Genomic DNA, 24,981 nt, shown 5'->3' with positions numbered 1-24,981 from the left:
CACGCCGTAATGCGCACTGGCCACTTCGGCTTGGCTTGGATTGAATCTCCGTGCAATAGTATGCTTGATGCTTAAAAGATGGCACCAGATAGTGCCCGCTATCATCATGCAACAGAGAGTTGAAATCCAGCCAGCATCGAACAGAGTTCTTCAAAACGGGTGCAAAGCCCACTAATTTTCAGCGCTGCCAAGTAGTCACCCCCCGCAATCCCTCCACATCTGATCACGTGGCCATATGAAATGATGACGAGAGTTTCAATTGACTGTTCATCTTCTCGCTGCGTACTTGTACTATGAGCATGTCTTCCTCACACCATTATTGTCCCCACCATCACCATCCACAAGTGATGTTGAAAACACTGAGGAATATGGAATCGTGGCGATTTGGGGCGTGGCAAAACATTTTTGATTCAATCCTCTTACTATGAGCAGTTATTCTGAAATTGACACCAGACTGAGCAGCGACGAGGCATCTGGAGAGGAACGCCTGGGCCACGCTGACTAGTGGGACAGATGAACGCTGTGTGCGTGTCAACTGTTTGTGATGACCACAGCTTTAAATAGTCACATTCGCACGCCCGACTCCACAAAAAATCACCCAACACGGCACAACAAAAACACAGGATTCACACGAACGCACTGCATGAACCAAGCAAAACAAAGCAAGTGAAGCCTTTGCCAAGCAGCCATGAGTTGCCATCAGATGGTACCGCAAGTAGACACCACATTGACAAGACTAAAATAGTCGACATCATTACTGCTTGCTCAATGTCACTCAGCGCCTGAGGCATAGCCTAGGAGCTAGTTGAATACGTCAAAATACTGTTGACGTTTCATAGCCGGGAATGCGCCATCGAGCCTTTGGACGCTCTTTGCGCTCAAAATAAAATAAGTTCTATTTAACACATGCCATTCCTATTTTGTTAAAAAAAGCTTATGCATACCAAGCAATCAAATGAATGCCACAACTCGAGCTTGAAATTTGGTGTCACTGCTCTTTTAAAGGACCCACATTTTGTGACTGCTGTTGCATGCTGGTTGCATGACGCAATGACGTTAACACATACCAAGTAGGGAGGGGTGGGGGAACACTCAGACAAAGAGGCATCACCACCGACCGGCAGCTAGCGCCGAAGCCGACGCCGTGGACGTGGCTCCCGTCGACTTGGGTGGCTGACGTTGCCGCCACTTCTGAATGTCCTCGCGCCGCGCGTCGGGCTGAATCTGGTTGCGCACGCCACCCAGCACCGTCGAGGTCGCCTCAGTGGCGACGATGATGCCGGCGGCCATGGAGGGCGGCAGCTGGCGCAGTAGACCCCCCACAGCCCCACTGACTCCCTTCTGGCGGTGCTCCTGCGAGGCCGCCTTCACTAACGTTCGGGCCGTGTCTCCCAATCCCTGCAAGGAAGCATCGGTTATGTACAGTAGTTTGCCACCCTTAGGGTATATATTTTGAGGCTATCAATTTTATATGCACTATTTTTTAGTGCGTAATCGACCCCTTGAACTGAACAACCATTTGCGGAAAATTTTCTGAAAATGATTACCGCATATTGCCATTAAGGGGAGATGCTACTCGAAGACACTTTTTCATTATATTCACCCCAGAGGAACGAAACTTGAGCTGTTTATGAAACTTTTTATGTTGATTTCAAATATTTAATTAGTTTTCTTGCAAGTTACATGCTTTTAGCTCTGCAACATGACAAAGTGAAAACCTTAACCCTTTTGCCCCCCCCCCCCCACTCTTTTCATCTCTAAAATGCTGATTTTTTTACCATTCATAGTTCACAATGCTTCAAATAAAGTCTAGAATGCAAATAACTAATTTGAAAGCACATACAACATATGTAATACGTGTGAAAAATAATAGACGTAAAAAGTCTGTATTTCACCTGCCCCAGTAAAGGTACACATACAATTTTTTATTATATAATAAAATGTTGAAATTTAAACTAGATAATTGCATTTTTTCATACTTTGGAAAAAATTTGGGCAAAACTTCATGCAGATCCGAGCACTAGAAATGCCAAAAAAGGAGGTGCACATTGGAAGAAATAGCAAAATTTGTGTTTTGAAAAAAAAAAAAAAAAAGAGTTTTAAAGTTAAAACTGAGTTTTTATTTATGAAAGATAATATTAAATCAGATGAAGTTTCCACACCAAAAAGAACAATCCTTTTTGTAGCGGCCACTGCGACTAAAATACGCCAGCACCACGAGTTTTTCTCTCTCGGCGTTTTTGAGCCGACTTTTCACAGACATTTCACTCACAGACAGGGCCATGAAACGCTTTCCAAACTTCCGCTCCATCTGGCAGAGCCTTGTGCCAACTGCAAGCTAGGAAGAAGTTCGACAGGACTGCGAAATCCAAACTAAGTCCAGTGTCATGCCATTTTGCAGCTATATTTGTGCCACATAGCGTCATACATAATGGCAATATCGTCCCTGCTAAGTACTCTCACTGCGAGCTCTTTCGACCTCTCAAGATTGGTGCTGACGTCATCCATTGCCGCATCACAAACTTTCCGGCTGACGGTGGTGAATGACTCTGATGCATTGATTTTTGCAAGCCAACAACTGCCGCAAATCGGACCAGCTGCTCGTAGCCTATTCCTGGACAGCGCACCGCACAACGGATTTCACTTGCGAGCAATGCCGTTTTTTCATTCATAACGGAGATAATTACACGAGAAAAACACAGAAAAGCATTGTTCAGCTGCGCTGCTCGACAAGACATGGACCCCGCAAACAGGTTTCACAGCACATACAGGCGCGCAGCAGCCAATGGCGGTCCCCGATTCGTATCATGTGATAAGCCAGTCGAGGCGCTCGAAAATTGCATAGGAGAGCGATTCTTTTTATTATTTCTTGCGCTGCATCAGCAAGAGAAACTGTTGTTATTTGAAGAGTGAAGCTCGACTCTTCGACTCATGCGATCAACAATGGCTGGCGATGGCGCATTATCGGCGGCAAGGTGCTCAAAGAATGCACACTTTCGACCTTTTAACTGGCACCTTGTGCTCTTTAGATGAAATTTTAAAGCATTTCCAATTAAAGTCTCGACCTGTAATATTTTTTTCATAACAGTAGAGGTACTACTAATCTTGTCAAAACAGGCGAAAATAAAAAATTGGCAATTTTAAAAAAAGCTCTCATTTTTCGACCCACATCTCCCCTTAAGATAGCCTGCTTGAACAGTTGTGAAGCACTGCCATGAAATCACCTTTTACTTTTTTTTTACTTTGCACCCAATTAAAAAAATGCTTTTGGGTGATACACAAGAAAATACAATGTACTATCACAATAACACCTCTCTCAGAGCAAGGTGGTTAGCTGGTTGAGAAAACACTCATTGATTATGCGAGATAGTACACATGAAGATGCAAGCAATATGCCACTGGACAGTGCAGTGTAGAATAAATGTGTTTTCACTGGCATACAGGAATAGAAAAGGGTCTAATAACTAAGTGGTACAAAACGTCCATTCCAGGCATATATATCGCAAACTGCATCTCAAGTAATGTAATGCCCATTCGGGCCTTTAGGGTATTTAAATAAAAATAAATAAAAAAGTGTCTGCTCTCTTCTCGGGCCAATATTTTGTCTTCTTTTTTCTACGCTCTTTTTATAGCGTTAGCAATTATATAGAGACTCTCGGCTGGATTTTGCTGTCGGCGTCGCCACCATTCACCCTCTATATATATGACGTAAGAAGGTAGCGATGGTTGGTAGAAGCCGAGGAGGAAGAAGAGATCAGAATAAAATAAACATGGCGTATGAGCCAGGCTACGTCTCCCAGACATCATAGTGTCACATATATATAAAAATGCAAGAAATAAAAATAATCTATAAGAAGACTGTCACACGGAATCGAATGTCGGACCTCTGAATTGCGAGTGCGAGATATCAGCCACTGAGCCACGAAGGAGCACCTCTTTTTATCGTTCAAACGGAGAGCTATTTATATTTATATTTACCACTTACCGCTGGTGACTGGCCTTTCGGGGGGAGGGAACTAGTATTGTGTTTAAAGCACTACCAGTGCGATGACGCATACTTTGCCCCGCTGAGAGGGGGCAGGGTTGTAGGTCACGCGTGCGCTCACTTATCTCGTGGTGGGGACAATCGTACGCCTTGGGCTTTCAACGGAACAATTTTGTTGTAGTTACTGGGAGCACAAAGATCACTGCACTCGTTGCACAGTATCCATTAACAAATAGGCGTGCTTTTCAGACAAAGCGAAGTAACAACTGAGACGCTTATTCGCGTCCATCTGTACCTGTGAGTACGTTTCGTGCGTCATTTGTGTATGAGAAATGCAGGGCACGTTTCCACCTGGTTGCCATTCTGTGCGTGACCTTCCAAATTGTTGCTATCGCATTCATTACTTCGCCTTTGCGGCAAAGCTGTGACTTTTTTAAGCATGTTGTAAGGACGTGTCTGCAAGCAGCAAGTGCACTGGATCTACACATTGTACTTGTATCTGTGCCACACAGATATGAGCGTGGGAACAAGAGATGGAAACACAGATACAAAAGACGCATGAATACGCATCTGGAAGGCCTTCCAATCGATTGTTGATCGACTCAAATGGCAAGGTGGAAACGCTTTTCTGTCAATTTCGGAGGCCTCGAAGTCATTTGCCCATTAAATCAGGGAAGCACCATACAACTCTACAGAAAGCTCTCATTCGAGCAACGAAGGCGAACATGGTCTCTCACATTCACGTACAAACAACGGTGTATCACGTATCACAACTTATTAAAATGTTTAAACAAAAACACAAAAACTTCTTTAGCTTATAAGTAAACTTTTATTAATTACCTACTGGCGGTGTGAAAATGAAAATAGAAACCCACAGAACCATACAATTTTCACAAGAAATGCCCGAATCACTCAGACTTTACCGAACTGCAATGTTTTTTTTTTTGTTTTACTACATAAGATTAGTGTTCAAATAAAAAAAATGCCCCCACAGGGCAGCTGGTTGTGTTGCGCATTCGCCAAGGTAAGGATGTGCTGCAATACTTTGATATTTTAAGATTTTATTTTTCGGAAATTCAAAGTTTGGGGGTGTCGATCTATGGTGTCTCAGTTTTTTTTTGTTTTTACGGTACACTTTAGCCACTTCGGCACTGTTACAAAAGGTGACCGCCCTCCTCCCTCACTCGGCAAATCAGTGCCGTGGTCCTTTTCCCTTTCCTTTTTCCTCCCTACGTCTTTCATTTGTTCACTCTGCATCTTCTTCTCCATTGTAACGACCTCGTGGCTCGCTTCCCAGCGGTGCACCCAGTCTCCTTTCATATGCGCACTCACTACCCTGTTCGTCACCAATTTTCCGACAACTGCGTTAGTATAACCGTTCTTTCATTTGGGGGACTGCACGATAAGCAGTGTGCATATACATGAGGTTCTATGGGAGGGCGAACAGGAGTCGAAGAAGACCACATTGCAACCAGTCCCTCACTATAAGCGGTTAAATTATAAGTGGCCTACAATAACACATGAAAGAGCACTGACCTCGGCAACCACTTGGTAGGCATTGTTGACGCCGTCTCGAATGTCGACAGGAAGTTTGTTGGGGATGGCACGGTGGCGTCGGTTCTGAGCCTCTATGTGCATGCTAGGACCTGGTGACAGCATGTCGTACGCCAGCTCGGCGACACCCTGCAATGATTTACGAGTTTGATTAGTCAATAGTGTGCAACGCTCTAGACGCTATGCATCACTCGGTCATTGAAATGTACAAATTGCTTTGTCTACTGGTCTTCTTTCATTGCCTCAGTCCTGCATGTGAGGTGCCATGATGGGCTGCAAATGAAAGAAGACGAATGGCTAATGAATCTAGAACAATGTATTAATGAGATTTTGCTTATTTTTCAGGCACAAGACATGCTTATTGTTAACTCAAGCTAAATAACAAAAGAAACAGTGCTGTCTGATTAAAACAAACTACAGTAAAACCTCATTAATTCGAACCCAGTCAATTTGAGATCCTGCTTAATTCAAAGTATTTCGATGGTCCCGTATTTTGCAATGTAATTTTATGCAGATAGATGAAAACGGCGGTCAGCACCATCCAGGTTAATTCAAAAACTTTGGGATCAGGGTGCCAATTCCAGATCTCAATGCCTCCGCAAAACTGCGGAAACGACAGCCGTTAAAAGCCACCAGGCAGTGTACTGCACCAATACTAATGACTGGCAGCTGAAACACCCCAGTCTCACTACTTCCAACACAATAAATAAAATTATAGAAAAACAACAGTAGAGTTTTTACCAGCAGTGACTACTTAAAAATACTCTGTTCGAAAGCTTAAATAATCATGTTTTCCTTCCAGAACACATTGCGAATTTCATCACACTGTTCATTATTGAATCTTTTATTTTTATAGAAAGAATGGACGAATGGTCACATCATAACGTGCTGACACAGCGAGGAGCAGGCGATGTGCCACCTGCGTGTCACTGCTGTGTTGCAGTGAAGATGTCTTGTTTTTTGCAGGTGCGCACTACAGCTGATTACGTCAACAATTTTTTCCTCTCTTTCTCTCTCTCTCTTTTTGTCAGAAATGGCAAGGCCTAGATTTCCCCTTGTTTGCTGCAAAATTTTGACCTGCTGTTGCTGAAAATCATAACCCTTGGTGTCGCGAACTAGCTGGCATAGCAAACGACCAGTCCTGATTACTTGTTTTTTGCAGATGCGCCCTACAGCTGATTACGTCAACAGTTTTTCTCTCTCTCTATTTCCGGCGGCAACGACAAGGCCCAGCATTCCTCCTTGTTTGTGGCAAAATTTTGACCTGGTGTTGCTGGAAAACATAACCCTTGGTGCCGTAAACTAGCTGGCACAGCAAACGACCAGTCCTGATTACTTTGAATAATTTCAAGTTCCTTGCATCCCACCTTTTGTATGTTCTGTAAATTCGAAAACCTGCTTAATTTGAAGATTTCTCACGGTCCCAGTGACTTCAAATTGACAAGGTTTTTCTAGCTAATTTAGTGCAAGATGTCTAGCTGGTCTTGCATGCTATGTTGCTAGCATAGCATGATACATATGAAATGGGGTATGTAAAAGTGGCACCCGAGAAAGCTTCCACAGCGCTAAGCTTAAGTACAATTGTGAGTTTAAAATAAGTTAGGCATTGTATCGTCCCAGTTCAGCAAACAAAAGACAGTATACAAAATTGGAAAAAAAAAGTTGCCATCTGGTACTGACTGCACAATCACAAATATAAATTCTTGTGACCATTACCTTCTTTTTTACTTTCCTCTCCCACATGCATGATGACAACTATAAATTAATAATAATAAGAAGACTAATCATAAGCGAACTGCATGCAAGGGCTATTCATCTGCGATATCAGTACCCAGTAATATAGCGTAAGAAAAAAAACTTAAATATATAAGGCTAGAAATTAGGAGAAACACACAGATCGCTAGGCATGAAAAGGCATTTCCATGGAAATGAGACATCTCACAGAGAAGCCCAAAACTGCAACCACTACGCCATGAATGCATGGCGCCTGATCGACCAAATGCCGTCATGCTTGAGTGATTTGCGCAATGCTCATCCTCTTGATAGTGGCCAAGAAATGACACTTGAAAATTCAGTGTTACGCTATGGCATCACACGTTACTTTGTGAGTAAAGAACCCCCCCCCCCCCCCCCATTTTAAATTTTTTACGAGCACAACTAGGGCCCCACAGCAGGTGAGTGAGCAAAGCAGCAAGATTCGGAGGCACTGACCTGCACGGTCTGGACGAGCTTGTTGGTCAGCTCAAGGCAGGCCATGGCTGTCGAGATGGTGAAGGAGTTGGCTCCACGCTGCAGGCCCCGCACGATGCGGCCGTCCCGCCGGTACTGTTCCACGGGCATCCACACCAGGTCCCGCAGGCCACTGACTGCACGAATCGGGCGCGCATTTTTGCGGGATTTAGGGTTCAAGATTTATTTTATTTTTTCTTTCAGAGTAAAAAAAATATATTTGATACTAGTTTTCTGACTGCCAATCACCCAAAAATTCTTCCGGCACATCTCACACAAAAGCAGCCTTTAGTGACCGTACTTTCCTTAAATGAATACTGACGCCAATTTTCAAAGGAGAGTTTACTGTGTCACATGAATCCTCCAAGTACAGAGAAGGTTCTGGGCATGTTAGGAGCTAAGTAAAAGCTGATAAGACACATTCTTTTTGATTTTAGACTAAAATTTTGCACAGTGCACCCACTGACATCAACAGTGGCGTGTCAACAGGCTACAGTACTTAATCTCGTGACTCCACACAGCTAGTATGGCTAGTTGCTATGTCGTAAAGTAGCAATGCTTTTAATATGGCCACTTGTGCATCATCACAAACACCGAAAATGGCCGCTCACTCATCACCCATGCAACTGAGCAGCCATCGAAATGTCCTGATATCTTGTGCAAGCACAGGAAAGAAGGCTCATACCAAGTTGTTACATCAAAGTACAGTGGGAACTAAAACTGTCTGTTACGGTTCGTACTGTTGTAGTTGTACAATCTCATTAATTCAAACTTACGCTGAGGTCCCGTCAAAAGTGTATTCTAATGGGCAAATACGCCCTGTAATTCGAACGTGCAAGCACTTGCGACAGTTATTCAAACATTAACGCACTCCGGAAATGCTCTCAGTACCGTGCCCAATCTCGCGGCGGCACTTTTGATACCACAATGCTGTGCGCAAAGGAAAAGAAAAGCAACGAAAAGGCTGCGGTGGAATGTTTGCTCTCTCTCAAATGCCTGTGCCACGCTTCTCCCTTTTCCCTCCCTGCCACGTAAAGATCCCTTTCTTTTCAACGCTGCGTGTGAAGGGAGAGAAAAAAAGAAGGCTGTCGCGGAGTGTTGGCTCTTTCTCACACGTCGGTGCCGCGCTTCCCTCTTTTCCGTAGCTACCACGTAAACCCTTCTTCCAACGACATGCGCGAAGAGAGCACAATAAAATAAAAGTTGCCGTGGAGTGTTGGTCCTCTCTCAAATGCCGATCTGCTTCTCTCCGCGTGGAGACGCTCCTCCTGTCTCATCACATGCTGGCCGTGCTGCGGCTGCGTAGTGGAGACGAAGTCATTGTTGTCGTCATCTTTGGAGAAAGTCGGTGCTCGACATTGCCGCACACAACTTCTTTTGCCAGGAAAATGCTGAAGTTGAAGTAGAAATGCTTTGCAAGCTGCGTGCGAAATTAACTGGCTTCAAAGCAAACATGTGCAGACGTGCATCGCCGATTACTTCAAATAATGACGGATGTCCTGTGATTTGTGAATAACTATAACAAAGTTTTCTGAAACTTGCCCCTCGTGTGTTAGCTCAATACACGTGCACCACTGCATAGTGAGCCCTCCATTCATTTAGCTTTTATTAATTCGAACTTCTTTTAATTTGAACAATTTTTCTGGCCCCTTCGAATTCGAATCATCGAGATTTGACTGTGGTTGTAAACATGCTGCAATCAATTTTTCTGGGTGTACTTATGCCTAGAAGTACAGTAGACTCTCAGTAAACAGACATCTGTTAAATGCAACTACTGCTTAAACGGAACTACTGCCTCTGTAATACTTGGTTTCGGCTTGTATTCCGCACCCATATTCACCTCTCAGTAAACGGAACTCCTGTTAAATGGAACACATTTTCCCGGTCCCTTCAGGTTCCGTTTACTGGGAGTCTACTGTACAGGCTTTGTAGACTCTGTTGCGTCATTTCACACAAAGAAATTACAACTGAAAAATTTTGTGCGAATACCCCTTTAAAACACTGAATTTCATTTGAATAAAATTTCAATAACTCGATTGATTGATTGGATTGATATGTGGGGTTTAACGTCCCAAAACCACCATATGATTATGAGAGACTTCGTTAGTGAAGGGCTCTGGAAATTTCGATTACTTGGGGTTCTTTAACGTGCACCCAAATCTGGGCACATGAGCCTACAACATTTCCACCTCCATCGGAATTGCAGCCGCCGCAGCCGGGATTCGATCCCGCGACCTGTGGGTCAGCAGCCGAGTACCTTAGCCACTAGACCACCGCGGTGGGGCAAATTTCAATAACTCAAAACTCAAACTATAACACAGTTGTACTTTACACGAAAATAAGTTCGTTATATCCGAATGTTTGTCATAAAGGTTCATTCCAAACACCATAACTATTGTAACACTTTTTCACTTACTTCGTTATAACCGATATTTTGTTATATGCGGTTTAATTTCATTAAGGTTTGAGTGTATAACAATGTTTGCTGCCAATTTTATTGACTTTGCATAGCGAACTAGTGCAAAAAACAGACATGGACACAAGCAAGTCAGATGACATCATTTGTGCTATTCCACAATGCGTTCATACCAACTAGCTCGGCATTCCTTATTAGCGACTTTGTTGCATCTAGGTTTAATCATAGTTACTGCCTTTCGCCTATTTGCACCGTACAAGTTACACCTCATGAAGGAGCCAGCTAAAAGCAAGGAAACGCATCACTCACAGAGTTGCACAAATGAATGCATGGGCCCAACTCCGCCGAGCACGCTTGGCACTTGGTTCTTCTTGATGTCATTGAGCCATTCGTTGAGCGCAAAAGCAAGCAGCTTGTCGAAACCCAGCAAACTGCAACAGGAGGTTGAACCATGGGATAAAAAAACCGAGGTAACTACATTTGGCGTGTGTGCATCGGTAAAACAGCAGAGCTTTAAAGGATACTGACACAAAATTTCGCAGCCGAGTTAGCCTGCGGGGTCGATTTGTCTGAGCATTCGTGTATCATGTGCAATATATCAACAGCGAGTATAGCTTGGAAGGTACTTTAAATTAATTTTGAAGTATGCATGAGCCATTGACACCATTGTAGGAGACAGTCAATAAAACAAGGTATGATGACGTAATAGCCGCCATTTTTCCTTCGCCGCGTTTGTTCATGCAGTCTATACTTCTCAGCGCTGGTTGCGAGTGCGTGGCCATGGCTCACGCTTTAAAAGTTGTGTGTTTGGTGACACTGCAGTCCTGTTTCATATTTGAAAGTAATTCTTCATGCGGACCGTGCAAAAGTGTGTCGCAGTTCTGTGTGCTGACTTGGTCAAGAGCGGCACACACTAGGTGGCGATAGTTGCACCCAGATTTTTGAAGCTCTCTCAAATCGAAACTAAAACTGGTTGATAATGAGGGTCCAGCAGTTAATTATCTGTCACGTGCTTGCAACAAGCAATGTGTCGTTTCATGACTGACAGGCCCCCAGCAACACATTGCAGTGGAAGAACGAGGCCAAAGTTTTTTTGTGTCAATACCCTTTTTACCCTTTTAACACAAGTGGAAGGCAAGATGTCTAAGGACATCGGGTATGTTGCTCGAAAATTTTAAATTCTTAGTCTACACTGTTGCTGCAAACTTTACTGCAACACTACAAGATGCAAGAAAGGTGGCATCTTGCATCTAAGGACATATGTCTAAGACGTCTAAAGACATATGAATGGGAAAAGGGGGGGGGGGGGGGGCTAAAATCAGTTACTTTCCTATGACACTCAGGCTGAATTCTGAACTGATCACAAACAAACATTTCTTCTGCCTGCTCTCGTTCCGTAAGATTCACTGCGAAGCAAGAGCAAGCATGATTATACATAAAGAACAAAAAAGTGTTGCACACTATTCTGTTAGTAGTGGACTTTTTAATACTATAATGTACAGTTTCTTTGTATGAACATCATGCACGGACTTCACATGCTTTAAACTTCACGTACGTGGCTCGAAAATTGAAAATACTAGTCTACACCATTATTGCGAACTTTACTGCAACGCTACATTACGAAAGAAAGATGGCAAAAAACTTTTTGTTGTTGGGCAGGCCTAAATGACAACCCATAAGGTGTTTGTCCTCTTATATGCACCCAAATACGTGCACACAAGTGTGCTAATGTATGTACAGGAACTGCGACCTTGATCAACACAATAGAACAGCCAGCAAATTGCATTGCAGTAAAATCTCGTTAATTCAACCCCCGTTGATTAGGCCACGACATCTGGTCCCGTCCAAAATGTACATTGTCCTATGACTGAAAACTCTCATTAAGTCGGACAAATTCGCCCGCGCTTCGATTAATTCGTATGCCCGACTGCGGTCGAGTCACGACGGGGAAGCAGCAGCCGATTCTGTCAGTCAAATTGACGGCACACCTAAACAACCTTGGGGTTCGGATTGTGGCCTCACGAAAACACCCCCCCACCCCAAAAAAAAAACGCACACACATGGAGGTTTAAACAACCAAAATAAAAGGCGGCGCATCGCTACTCTTATCAGCAACGGGCAACCCATGAATTTGCCTTTCCTTTTTTTCTTGCGCGTTGAACACGTTTGCGTGACGGTTAAGCCATCTGCAGTCTTACTGTTTGCTGTTTTTTGAAAAGTTCGCCGGTGTTCATTTTGTTTTTATCACCGTGCATTTGTGTGTGTGTGTGTGTGTTTGTGTTGTCTACTTCGTGCGCGCCCGCACGTGACCAACGCGCGAGCGATGCCGGGATGGCTTCCCCTCCGTTTCCTACGGCCCCAACCACCCCAACTCCCGCAGCGAAGTGGGCGAAGTACGCAGCAAAAGATTTGGCTGCGAAGGTGAAAATACTGAAGGCGTTGCAAGTGGGAGCATCTCAAAAAGAAGTGATGGAAAAGTTCAATGTGAAGAAAAGCACGCTGAGCACTTACGTGAAGAACGAAGAGCAGATTATGCAAGTGTATGACGAGGACATGCCTGGCGACCTAAGGAAGAGGCTTCGAACGGCAGCGCATCCCTAGCTAGAAGAAGCGCTGTTGAGCTGGATTGCCGTTTCGCGCGATGCGCGTTTGCCCTTGAGTTGCCCCCTTATTTGCGCACAAGCAGAGAAGTTTGCAGTGACCATAAACATTAACTCCTTCAATGCGTCGGAAGGCTGGTTTGACCGCTTCAAGAAGCGACACGGGCTGTTGTTCCGCAACGTGTGTGGTGAAAAGAGGTGCGGTTGATGAAAGTGTTGAGCAGGACTGGCAGTCTGGACTATCTGGGCGCTTTTCTACGTACGAGACATGCAACATTTTCTATGCTGATAGACAGCGCTGTTCTATAGAGCTATGCCTGACAAGACAATCACGTTTAAGGGGGACCTGTGCATCGGAACACGAAGTAAAGAGCGCGTGACAGTTCTGGCTGCTAACAAGACCGGCACAGAGCGGCTGCTGCTGCTGGTGATCGGGAAGGCTGCGAAGCCAGGATGTTTTGAGAATATTAAGCAGCTGCCTGTCGACTACCGGTTCAACAGAGAGGCTTGAATGACTGCCGAACTCTTTCAAGCCTGGCTGCGTCAGCTCGACCACCGTTTGCGGCCAAGGCTCGGAAGGTGTTGTTCGTGCTAGACAACTATAGTGCGCACACGATGGTGTCCGGGCTAGAGAACATTGAACTGCTACTCCTGCCTCCAAACACAACGACTTCCCTGCTGCCAACAGATCGGGGAATCATACAGTTTATGAAAAGCCACTATCGACGACACGTACTCGAGTGGATGTTGCTCTGCATGGAGTCAGGCAAGCAGTACGAAGTAAGCCTGCAATCCACATGCTGACATACGTGTGGAACAACACACCGCCTGCAGTAGTTGCAAACTGCTTTAGGCATAGTGGCTTCGTGCACGACGCTGCTGATCCGGGGGTGATGGTCGATGAGGAAATCGGCGAAAAGCAAGACGGCCGCTATGTGAGCTTCGTGCCAGCTCATGTGCCCCTGGGCGATTACTTCGCAATCGACAGTGATGTTGCCGTGGCCAGCACAGTGACCGACAGCGATATCGTTGCCGAAGTCTTGGACGGCGAAGGGGAATCGGCTGATGATGACGTAAGTGATACTGACGAGCATCCACACCACACTATGACAAAGACTGCACATGCGTTGGCCATTTTGGAGGACATATGCATGCTTTCCTCGAACAGTGTGCGCGGACTAAGCTACTAGCAGGAACTTTGCAAAATTGTGACTTCGCCACACATTGCGTCCGTGAAGCAAACTGCGATCACAGACTTAAGAAATAAAAGTCTGACGGTGTAGGAGACATTTTTCAAAAGTTTTGTTCGTACTTGCGACAATTCATACCCTCGGTTATTTTGGACATTCTCTACGGTCCCGTGATGTCCGAATTAATGGAATTTTATTGTATTGAACAAAAACTGTCCGGGAACCCATAGACGAATGCGTTAACACACTTTATTTTTTCTTTTTAAAGAAAAGGATATGTGGATGAGGAACAGTTCAGACTCACCCCTGCCTCGTTTGTAGCTTTTTCAGGGTGATCTCAAGGCAGTTCAGTTGACCAAGGCCCATCAACAGGCCTGCCAGTGCTCCCTATGGAAAGAAAAACAAAATATGGTTGCAGGTAAGCAATAAGAAACTCTGCATGAAAACTTCATGAAAGACTGCTTAAATAAGTAGTGCATTTGAATTTAAGGCTCCTTAAAAACAAGCAATCTGAGGTCTCAAATTTTTTGTGCTCGCGAAAACTGCACAATTGCAGACGGCGCGCACAGAGTGAAATAACACCGTATATTTTTATTGACATAACGATGCTCAGGAGTACCATATTTGCCCAATTCCAATACGCAGCTTTTTTCGGGAAGAATAGACCTTAAAACCGCGTGCAAGTTTGATTCGGGTACAGCCATATAAACTGCCCCATAGCCGTATTTTCGTTTTTGAGTCATGTAAGTCGGGTGCACATTAAAATTGGGTAAATACGGTAAGTTGCTTGAGCTTGATGATGCGCTGCACAGAGGTCTGTCAAGTGGGTCGTCATGCAAAGTTTCAAATTGTTCAGGGGATTACACAAACATGTTCTGGCGAGAATAGCATTTTGTGGCTGTGGCTGTGCCTGACAATTAGATTCAACACAGAATGCGAAAGAAGCTCAAACTTGCCTGTTCCATGGCTACCCTCTTGCCGTGGTAGTCTATCCGAATTGGGACGTCCGGTGTGAACACAAACGACCTGCACCGAAAAGGAGCATCTATGTACATTTAAACCTGGATAGCAGCATAAGATGGCAAAGAGCGTGACAAGTGAACCTCGAAAGATCCGTCATTGTCACCGTGCACTTGGAGAGTTTCTATCGGTGCCTGATTTGACATCCCCTCGGTGGTGACGACACGGTTGTCCGCATTTAAAAAAAAAAAAGCAAAGCTGAACGTTGTAGGAGGGCCACTCCATGCACACGCAGTGAAACCATGCATGCGTGCATGCCGTAGAAAATGACGAGCGAATTTTCATTTTATTTATTGACACTGCATTCTCAAGCAGAGACTATAGCAGGTGTGAAACATTGATACATGATATAAAGAAAAAGGTACAATAGTATTAAAAGGAAATACATAAAGTGAAAAATGTCATGCATACAGGTAAAACATTGAGGCTAAGAAAATGAACAAGAACACAACAAAACTTAACAGCAAATAGTAACCGTAAAAAGCAAGAGTACCATAACAAGCTGAATAAACAAAGAAAAGAATAAAATCTTAAAGAGAAAATTTGTCAAACTGAACAAGATTATGCAATAAATTGGAACGAATGATAAAAGAGAAGTATATTCAACAGTGCTAAGAAGCTACTACAAATATTTTTCAAACAAAGAAAGCGAGGCTTGTGTTACGATATTTTTGGGCGGGTTACATTAATCAACAATAGTTCTAGGGAAAAAAACAGTATTTAAAGCAGTTATTTCATGAAAGTAAAGGTGTTAACGTGAAAGAATGTCCTTACCTGGTTGCTTAACCCTGAAAATAATTGATATTGGGAGAGGTGTCTATGTTGTAATGTCCTTTAACTATTATTTGGTAAAATAATCTCAGTCGGCAATTTCTTCCTCTATTTCTAACTGAATGACACTGATACCATGGAAAACTATTCGGTAAAATCTCCTTCATATGCAGCGCGACCCCACATTTATGACGCTGACTAAAAGCGTGGCACTGCCAGCCTTTTGGTTTGCAGAGAGGCAAGGGCACGCCCACGCGTGTGCCTGCGGCGGCAATGCCATCTCGTAGGGCGCAGGCCCGCCTGCGCGCAATAACGAACGCTTGCTCTCGCCTGGGTGTAGCCGTGGCTATGAGCGTGGTGCTTCGTCTACGGCGGGGCACCCGTGGAAGATGCATGCTCGTGCCAAAATGGCAGAATCTATGGCAAAAATACCTGGTTTGTCCATGGCGAAAATTCGTTATATCAAGGATCTCTCCCACTGTTACTTCTTTACAGAGAGGTCACAAATACATGTGCCTCTACGCAACAACGGGGAATATGAAAGCTTCGAAAACTTCGTTATATAGAGGAATTCGTTATGTGGAGGCTCCTTATAAGCAGGTTGAACAGTACTATACCTTAAGTACTTTTACAGTGACAAACGATCTGTGTATAAAACTGCAAGTCCCGCATTCATGCAAAGTTCATCATATGCGTAAATATGTCCCATCCTGGTAAATCAGGCCCACAGGTTGGACAAAGGTTCGTAAATGAGAAAAGAAAATGCAACATTTCGTAGCATGGAGCTACGAAGGACGTGAACAAAGGAACTTCAACGGGTTTCTCATGAGTAGAGTCAAGGCAAATGAAGGAATTCATTCTGGTGCTTAACTTCTTTTAAGGAAAAAGCTTTATTTATTAGAAACACACATCAGCCTTGTTTGTAGCTTTGTATTGCAAATCAGGTGGGCGAAAATCTTGCCCTTTTGGTGTCATAACTCACTCCTTTGATTACGGCCGTTTCTCAAGAATATTTCAACGAATCTTTGCTTACCTTATGTACAGTGGCATTGGGGTTGAGTTGGACGTTGAGCCAGCTGGCGAAATGATGCGCTCGGGTGGGCACGGGTCATCAGTTGCAAAGGCGACGTGTCGGCCAGGGTCGGCAGATGCCTGGCTGCTGGCTGCAACAGCAGGTCCAGCTGGGAGGGTAACACAGAAAGCATAGCAGATGTGATACACTCAAACCTCAATATAACGAACCCAGATATAACAAAACATCGGTTATAAAAAAAGCAAATGAAGGAAAGTATTGAAATAGATACAGTATTTGGACTATCCCTTTATAACGAATTTTCGAATATAACACTTTTTTTAATGTAAAATGGCAGTTTGTTATAATGAGGTTTGACTGCATTTCTATAACAAAGAGCGTTAGATAAAAATATCGAATTCCCAAGTTTTACACACCAGAAATACGATCTGATATTGAGGCACTTAAGTGTTGTGGTGAGGTCGCAATCTGCAGTTTTCTTTACATGTAGTTAAATTTGAGTAATCCAAGTACTAAACCAGTTTCTGCATTTTTGCCAACCACTGAAATGCAGCCACTGATGTGGCCCGCAATAACACTAAAGGAGCAAGCTTCCATACGGTTTTTATTTATTCTCTTTAGTACACCGCAAGGTCATGACCTTACGCAATAATTGCCAGTGAAGCTTTTACACATCAGCAATCACAATGGTGCTTATAATGCAATACTTTGTGCACAAAAGTGTAACAAAAAAAAAAGACAACTGTTTTCTGCAAGAATTAATGGTCACTCCAAATAATGTTGACTGAATGGCATTAGTATACTGCAGTGAAGTTGCCTTGCAGAAATCTGCCGTACAAGTGACATTGCAAAAACTAACTTAATTCTCGACTTCTGTGAATGCGACTTTTCATGTCCTGCAGTGCCAAAAATGGCAACCGCATAATACGCAAGGGTTGTAGTATGATATGAAAATAAAAGTACAGATTGCTTGCATAGTATTGAGAGTTTTTCCCTAAGATTCAAGATGACCCGTCAAGCCATAAATATTGAAGGCTACGTGCAAACACACTGTCATAACTACTTCGATTAAAAGCACAAGTGCCCTCCCCTCTTTTAAATCTCTAGGAAGAATGAAGGATTTTCACCTTCGTGTCTTGTAGGCCCTCTGACAGAAGTGCTGGTGTTCCGCAAGGCCAGAAATTGTTATACAGTGTAGACCCCTCGTAAAGTAATCGCTTACAGTGCAGAACCGGGAACAGTTGCAACTCCCGTTTACCTTCCCATAGAACCCCTTGTATATGCATACCGCTTATTGCGCAGTCCCTCAAGGTGAGAGACCGGCTATAATGCGGTCGCCAAAAAATATTTGTCACAATCGCAGTAGCGAGTGCGCGTCTGAAAGGAGGCGCGCTGAGTGCCGCTGGGGAGCGAGTCACGACGTCATCACGAAGGAGACGTGGAGTGAATGAACAAAGGACGGGGAAGAAAAGGGAAAGAAGACCCTGGCTTGCTGCGCGGGCTCGTCGGCTTAGCGCCAAGGCGGCTATAGTGCATGCGCCGCTAGCGTGGCTTCGGCCGCGCGCGACTCTACAGGGCACGAGCGATCCCGTCCATATTAACAGTGTTTAACAGTTCCCTATCGAAGAAAGCGTCATCATTATTGAGCTTGCTACAAATATCGAATTTGCTACCTCGCACATACATTTAAAAACTTTTAAGGTTTCATGGCGTGAGCTTCTACCTTTGCTGCCAGTATGCTGTTTTACATAAGCTTGGTGGGTTTTCGTCGTTGTTGATCTCCCAACTGTAAATGCGAAATTGTGATACAAATTTCGGGTTGGCGGTTAGAAGATCAACATACGGCACACCGTGGTACGGCGCACTGTTCTTGATTCAGTGCTTGGCTACGATCTTTTTAACGACGGATCTTCATGTCTTAGACAAACTTCCTACAACAACTTACCCGGCAGGCTAGGCCTAATCGGCGTTCGATGCGTTTAAAAACGGTTACCGTACTTACTCGCGTAATCCTCGCACTCGCACAATTCTCGCATCCCCCACATCGCCCAACAAAAATAAGATTTCTTTTTTTTTCCTCGAGTAATTATCGCACCCCCGAAAACTGCCGCAAAAATGCCATCTGCTCGTTTCAACCATTGATGATGATAGCGTGCACCATCTGGCGCCCTCTCTTAACCATCAAGCGTACTATAGCACAGAGATTCAATTCAATTGAAGCCAAGCTGAAGTGGCCAGTGCGCGTTGCGGCGTGTTTTGTATGTTGTGTCGGTAATCTTGTCACGTTATGAGGCGATACTAAAGCTACACGGCTGCTTCAAGTTGCAAGTTATAGATCATACACTAAACAACGGCAACAGGGCCGCCGGTAGGCCCTTTGGAGTCTTCGAGATTTGTGTTCGCTACTGATGACGGCAGCTGAGAGCCACCCAGACTCTTTGGGCCTGCCGTGTGCCTAAAACTGGGATTGATGGTAAACTTTATTTCTTCAGAAGGAAACTGCGGACGATTCTGTTAAATAGCCATCAGCCCAATACTGACGTCCTACGCTTACCTTTTGAGGGCTCCTGTTGAGCGACGAAAGCTATCACTACGCCCGCAACACCCACAAGCTTTGCGTATGGTATTCTAATTCTCGACTAATTGCTTGCACCTTTAGTGTCTCAAATAAATCTTGCCTTGTGTAGAACCTCTGCTTTTATTGTTGAGGTAAGTTTTAATTAGTACTTCTTAAAGCTTGCTGTTAGTTGCTGGGGTGAGAATCCCGATTTCCGGCCACTTCGTTTTCTTTTTCGCTCTGTAAGTTTTCGTGGAAAGTTTTCCCCGCGCAATTCTCGCACCCCCCAACTTTTCATCGGTTTTGTGGCAAAAAAAGTGCGAGGATTATGCGAGTAAATACGGTAAGTTGCGAAATCAACGAAACTCTTTGTGGTCGCCGCACTTGACGGGAAGGGACACATATCATTAATGAAAATGAGGGTGGCACGTAAAGCAATCCAACAATTCTTCGCGATTTGATTGCGATGGTTTGAACTCAGATGCGCACCCGTGAAATCGAATGGTTGGGGTCTTTCAGCGCTTTTCACTGAAATTCCAGACGCGATTCGACATAGGTTCTGTGTGATGCGCATAATAAGAGCGGTCTGAGAAGTAGTTGGTGAACTTCCGCGAGGGTGCTTTCTTTTGTTAGACCCCCTCCCCCCTTTCGCATTCATTTTGTTGGCAACCTATATCTTTGGGCGTTAAATTTTTAAAACTTTCGCATTTGGAAATTAATACGCTTGTAAGCACTACACATTGCATGCTTCAATTCTCTGACACGCAAGCTGCATGCTCAACACCTTTTGCACAAAAGCGGCCCTCGAAAAAGGTTGTCTTGGTTATAGTGCAGCACCACTTATAGTGCGGATATTAGAGACTCCCGCAACTTACGTTATAAGCAGTCTATACTGTAACTGCCATCTTGCATCAATATTTTTAAAGAGGGTTGGTGGCTTTCAGGGCATTCATGGTCGTACCCGTAGAAGCTGAATGATTGGTCAGAAATCAGGAGTGTCCTGAACAAATTTTTGCGTGATGTTGACACAATCATACCCCGATGTCAGCAAGAGAAAGGTACGCAATACACAATTCATTTCTTTTTCATATTCACTCCTTTCAAGGGCAGGAGAAAGCATGACTGCACTTCGCTGTAAGCAAATGACCTTCACGGCATCAAAGACTTTTGTTAGCTGTCTCGTTTTAACAGTAAAGCAACCTGCGCCTTTTTTTTTTTTTTAACTTCCAGGTAACCTTTGCAAAACTGTCTCTTTTGTCAGCTTCGAAAGAGTTGGAGTGAGACGGAAAACGACCGCTGTTCACTTTGCTGTTTAAAAGTCTACAGCAAGTAACTAAGCAAGTAACAGCAAGTAACATAAAGCACGCCTTATGTAGCCGAAACAAGTACAAATCAAACAAAGAAAACCAAGCCCATCTGACCTTGAATAAGTCATCGTAGTTCAAAACTAAAATATAAACTTAAAAAGAGCACCAGACACTACGGCACTACATTCACAACTGATTCATTACACCCACAGAAAACTAAAAAACCATTCATTCACGAAAGTAGCACGTACTCAAATTCATCATGGCAAAGAAAATAGTTTCGAGAATCACATCTCATTTCTAAACTGACAGATGAAAGTATCGCTAATGCACTGCTTATCTTAGCACTACAGTAGATACCTTTTAAATGAAACCTGAAGGGACCAGAAAAATATGTTTTCTTTAAGAGGAGTTTCGTTTACTGAGAGATAAACAGGGGTACAATATCCAAGTAGGAAACCGAACATATTAGGGTCAGTTGTTTCATTTAAGCAGCAATTTCATTTAAGAGAGTTTCATTTGAAGGGAGTCTACTATACAACAACTTCTTCAAGAATTAACCAATCGGACCAGAAAAGAATCATCTTCAACAGATCTAACCTTTCAATGTTGCAAACTCAGGAGACTCTGGTCGCGGCGAGGATGGAGAGGTCGGTGGCTCTGCGCACAAGCCCGTAAAGAACTGGACCAGGAAAAGCACAGCATCCTGTACAAAGAGGGGGCAAAATAAAAATAAAGATGCTCGCATCTCGATTTCCACAAATTTCTTTCACTAGTAAACTGCCAACGAGTACACTGATGTGTTTCGAGCATTATAAAAGCCCCTTTTTTACAAGTGCAAGCATGAGAAACATAGGTGTAAGGGCCTTTCATTCCCACAAAGCAACCTTTTCATTTCCGCCAAAATTTACTGTGCGGGTGCGCCTGCTGCCGGATTGTCCGCAGATTCACTCCGTGTCTGTGACGAATCCGGATTCGGTTCACCTTCCGAATACACCAAAAACAACGGTGATAATTTCAAACCTTCCTTTGATTTCAGAAAAATAAAAGGGAGAGGGAGGGTGATGCAGTTAACAAATATGCGGACTGTATAAATGTTTTGTTTCTTTGTCCCCCCCCCCCCTTAATAAGACATTTGTTATAGACTATGTAATAGTGCACTTCAAGTTGTAAAAGACTATGTCTACTTAGGACAGGTAATAACCGCGGAGCCGAACCACGAGATTGAAGTGACTAGAAGAATAAGAATGGGGTAGCACATTTGGCAAGCACTCTCAAATTATTACAGGTAGATTGCCACTATCCCTCAAGAGGAAGGTATATAACAGCTGTATCTTGCCGGTACTTAGCTATAGAGCAGAAACCTGGAGACTTACAAAGAGGGTTCAGCTTAAATTGAGGACGACGCAGCGAGCAATGAAAAGAAAAATGGCAGGTGTAACCTTAAGAGACAAGAAGAAAGCAGAGTGGATTAGGGAAGAAACGGGGGTTAAGGATATCATAGTTGAAATTAAGAAGAGGAAATGGACATGGGCCGGGCATGTAGCGCATAGACAGGACAACCGCTGGTCATTAAAGGTAACTAACTGGATTCTCAGAGAAGGCAAGCGGGTTAGGGGGAGACAGAAGATTAGGTGGGCAGATGAGATTAAAAGGTTTGCGGGTATAAATTGGCAGCAGAAAGCACAGGACCGGGTTAACTGGCGGAACATGGGAGAGGCCTTTGTCCCGACGTAGTCGGGCTGATGATGATGATGATGATGATGATGATGATGTAAAAGAACAAGGAGTGTAATGTGTTTAGAATGCAATGACCTGAATGTTATCGTGCACTCCTTTATAATTCAAAAGGTTTCGATACCTGGTCTGCATTGATTTTCACAGGCTTCACGGACACCCTTATTTGGCACTCCTCGGCTGACGGAGCCTTGAGGTCGGGCCTGACACGGACACACTTCACACTGACCTGCAAACACCAGAAGAATGTTTCACAAGTTTGCTACAACAGAACATCAGAGAGCATAAGGGTCTCAGGCAGAAATAGGAGGCCGCGGCAACAAATATGAGCTTCAAGGCAGAACAAAGCACGCTGCCGTGACACCTCCTCCAAACAAGCGAGCTGTTTGCTCGTACCATTCTCCTTTACTATCCCTGCCTGGACGTTTCATGCAGGCTGCAATCGTGAGCACCCATTAAAAAGTCTACAAATATTTCCGACAGTAAAATAAATATTGCAGGCAGTAAGACTCGAGTGAGACTTGTTGCCGTGAGAGCTTCACAAGGTCAGGCTTCCAGAATCTAAGATTTTCACTTCACACCACAATGGCAATTTCAATAGAATAAAAAATCAGACTAGCAGGTTTACACCAAGCACAACTGTAGGAAGAGCTACATGATTGGTAACCAGAAAAATGAGGAAACTCCGTTAATTCAATGGATTCTTACACGCTTTGACCTCAGTAGCCCATCATGAGTGTATGCGGACATTTCATTTTGATCATTTGGTCGTTTAACACTAAAAGAGATGCAATGTTCTTTTTTGTCTGTTAGTGTTGTGCTACCAAATCACAAAAACAAAAGCATTCCAACTTGCCCAAGCCTCTACGGTTCTACAGTATGTCTACATTATTGTGCCCTATTTAGTAGTGCTGTCATCATGCACAACAACAATCTCATGCCCAGATTAAAGCCACCCTATTGTTGCTATAACTTTTTTTTTCGATACTGCCAATCTTTAATGAGCACCGCTGCCTTCTTCCCGCTTCCATATTCGAATTTTCCAGGTCTGATTCTCAGCCTTTACTGGTTGGCGCTGTCCCAGATAACACACAATAAAGCTGTGAGATACAAAAAGACCAATTACACAATGCAGCCACAATTGGACTGACAGTGAGATAACAAAAGTATGTGGAGCTCCAACTGACTTGACGTAGCGAAGGCTGAATAAACAATAGAGCTTGTGGCATCAGTGTGCCTTTCCCCCATTTTTGTCAATGCTCGATGCACCCTTCCTCCTTTCTCAACAGCACCGCCTGAGTTCGAACGCACGCTGCCATTGGTTGACTCCTTTCACATGCACAGCCAATCATGTTCCAGGTCTTTCCTCCTCTCAACACCACCTGCTCCACTCCCACCACAGCTTTGGCTTGGCTCTCTTCCTCTCTACCCACCTTATCCCTCTCCACCTCACTACCCTTTCTCTACCAGGCTTAAAAGATAGGGAACAAAATTTTTGCAGCCAAGATTTACAACCAAATTGAAAGATTAGGTCTGAAAATCAATACACACAACCTTCATTTCAGCCAGAAACTACAGAAAAATAATGAATTTAATGCAGTTTTCACAAACTGCCGCACTTAACGACTGCGCAGCAAACTAGAGGAGGCGACGTCCCACCCGCCCAAAACAGGTTATCCAACAATGCCAGCCATTGCACGCGTCTCTCGACTCTATGAGCACCATGAGCAAACAATGCTATGAGCACCATGAGCAAAGGATCCGCGCTTTATGGGAAGGGGGAGAGCGTGATGAAAGTAGAGGTGCAACGTCACGACTTGCGCTCGCGTGCAGCCGCTGCGCGTCGACAATCCACTAAAAATGCACACAACCGCCCAAAAATACGCAAATTTAATTCTGTTTATCCGAACAGTCTCACTTGCCGAGTATAATTTCGATGCTTTCGTCAGTTTGTCCTATTCTTCTTCAGTATCCTTAACTATCACTCGCTAGGCTTTCTTCTCGCCCATTTTTGGCTTTACCCACGCTCTTCCTCTCGTGAGAGCAAAGCTTAACAGAGACTTACTGCAGCTTTGAACATCTCCAAATGTTACAATTTTTAGCTTACCGACATCCTTCTTAGTGTTTGCATTTTACAAGGTTAGCAGAGGTGTAAATGCGAGAGGCCAGATAGGCTGCACCACTCACCAGCACAAAATATCAACCAGGCAAACACAACTATTTGTTATTGAATCAACAAAGTGTGTTCAACATTGCTGCTCACATAGCTTCTCAGCAGCACCATAATTGTCGACTCATTGCCTTTCTAAACATTTACATGGCAATACACTCGCTGCACACGAAAAAAAGTGTATGTAACTAGACAAGACTTGAAAATGCATTACTGCAATCGTCCAGAAAGCAGGGAAAAGCCGCTGCGTATACTTGAATGATGCACTAAGAACTGCACACATTAAAGTTGTGCACACACTTTAGTCTGGAAGCGATTCAAGGAGAAAATGCTGTGGCGGGAGAATACATTGACTCTACAGAAGATTTTGCTTATGCGCTGATTGAAAGAATTGCAATAGAGAAGATATAGT

At 44.0% G+C, this 24,981-nt stretch overlaps 1 protein-coding gene across 1 annotated transcript in view; it reads right to left on the bottom strand.

The window, feature by feature from the left end:
• Positions 1 to 24,981, bottom strand: part of Atg2 (Autophagy-related 2) — a 174,012-nt gene that overhangs the window by 19,124 nt on the left and 129,907 nt on the right. The window contains exons 35-43 of the mRNA XM_075866197.1: positions 22,524 to 22,628; positions 21,263 to 21,368; positions 16,799 to 16,946; positions 14,931 to 15,000; positions 14,279 to 14,361; positions 10,494 to 10,615; positions 7,751 to 7,905; positions 5,522 to 5,668; positions 1,119 to 1,398 (exon numbers count right to left, since the gene is read on the bottom strand). Of these exons, the coding sequence (XP_075722312.1) occupies positions 1,119 to 1,398; positions 5,522 to 5,668; positions 7,751 to 7,905; positions 10,494 to 10,615; positions 14,279 to 14,361; positions 14,931 to 15,000; positions 16,799 to 16,946; positions 21,263 to 21,368; positions 22,524 to 22,628 (1,216 nt within the window). The remainder of the gene's footprint in view (positions 1 to 1,118; positions 1,399 to 5,521; positions 5,669 to 7,750; positions 7,906 to 10,493; positions 10,616 to 14,278; positions 14,362 to 14,930; positions 15,001 to 16,798; positions 16,947 to 21,262; positions 21,369 to 22,523; positions 22,629 to 24,981) is intronic.

Source organism: Rhipicephalus microplus, chromosome 6, assembly GCF_043290135.1.
Source record: "Rhipicephalus microplus isolate Deutch F79 chromosome 6, USDA_Rmic, whole genome shotgun sequence".
Taxonomy (NCBI): domain Eukaryota; kingdom Metazoa; phylum Arthropoda; class Arachnida; order Ixodida; family Ixodidae; genus Rhipicephalus; species Rhipicephalus microplus.
The sequence above is the reverse complement of the archived record's forward strand: the minus strand, read 5'-3'. Positions and strand labels throughout refer to the sequence as shown.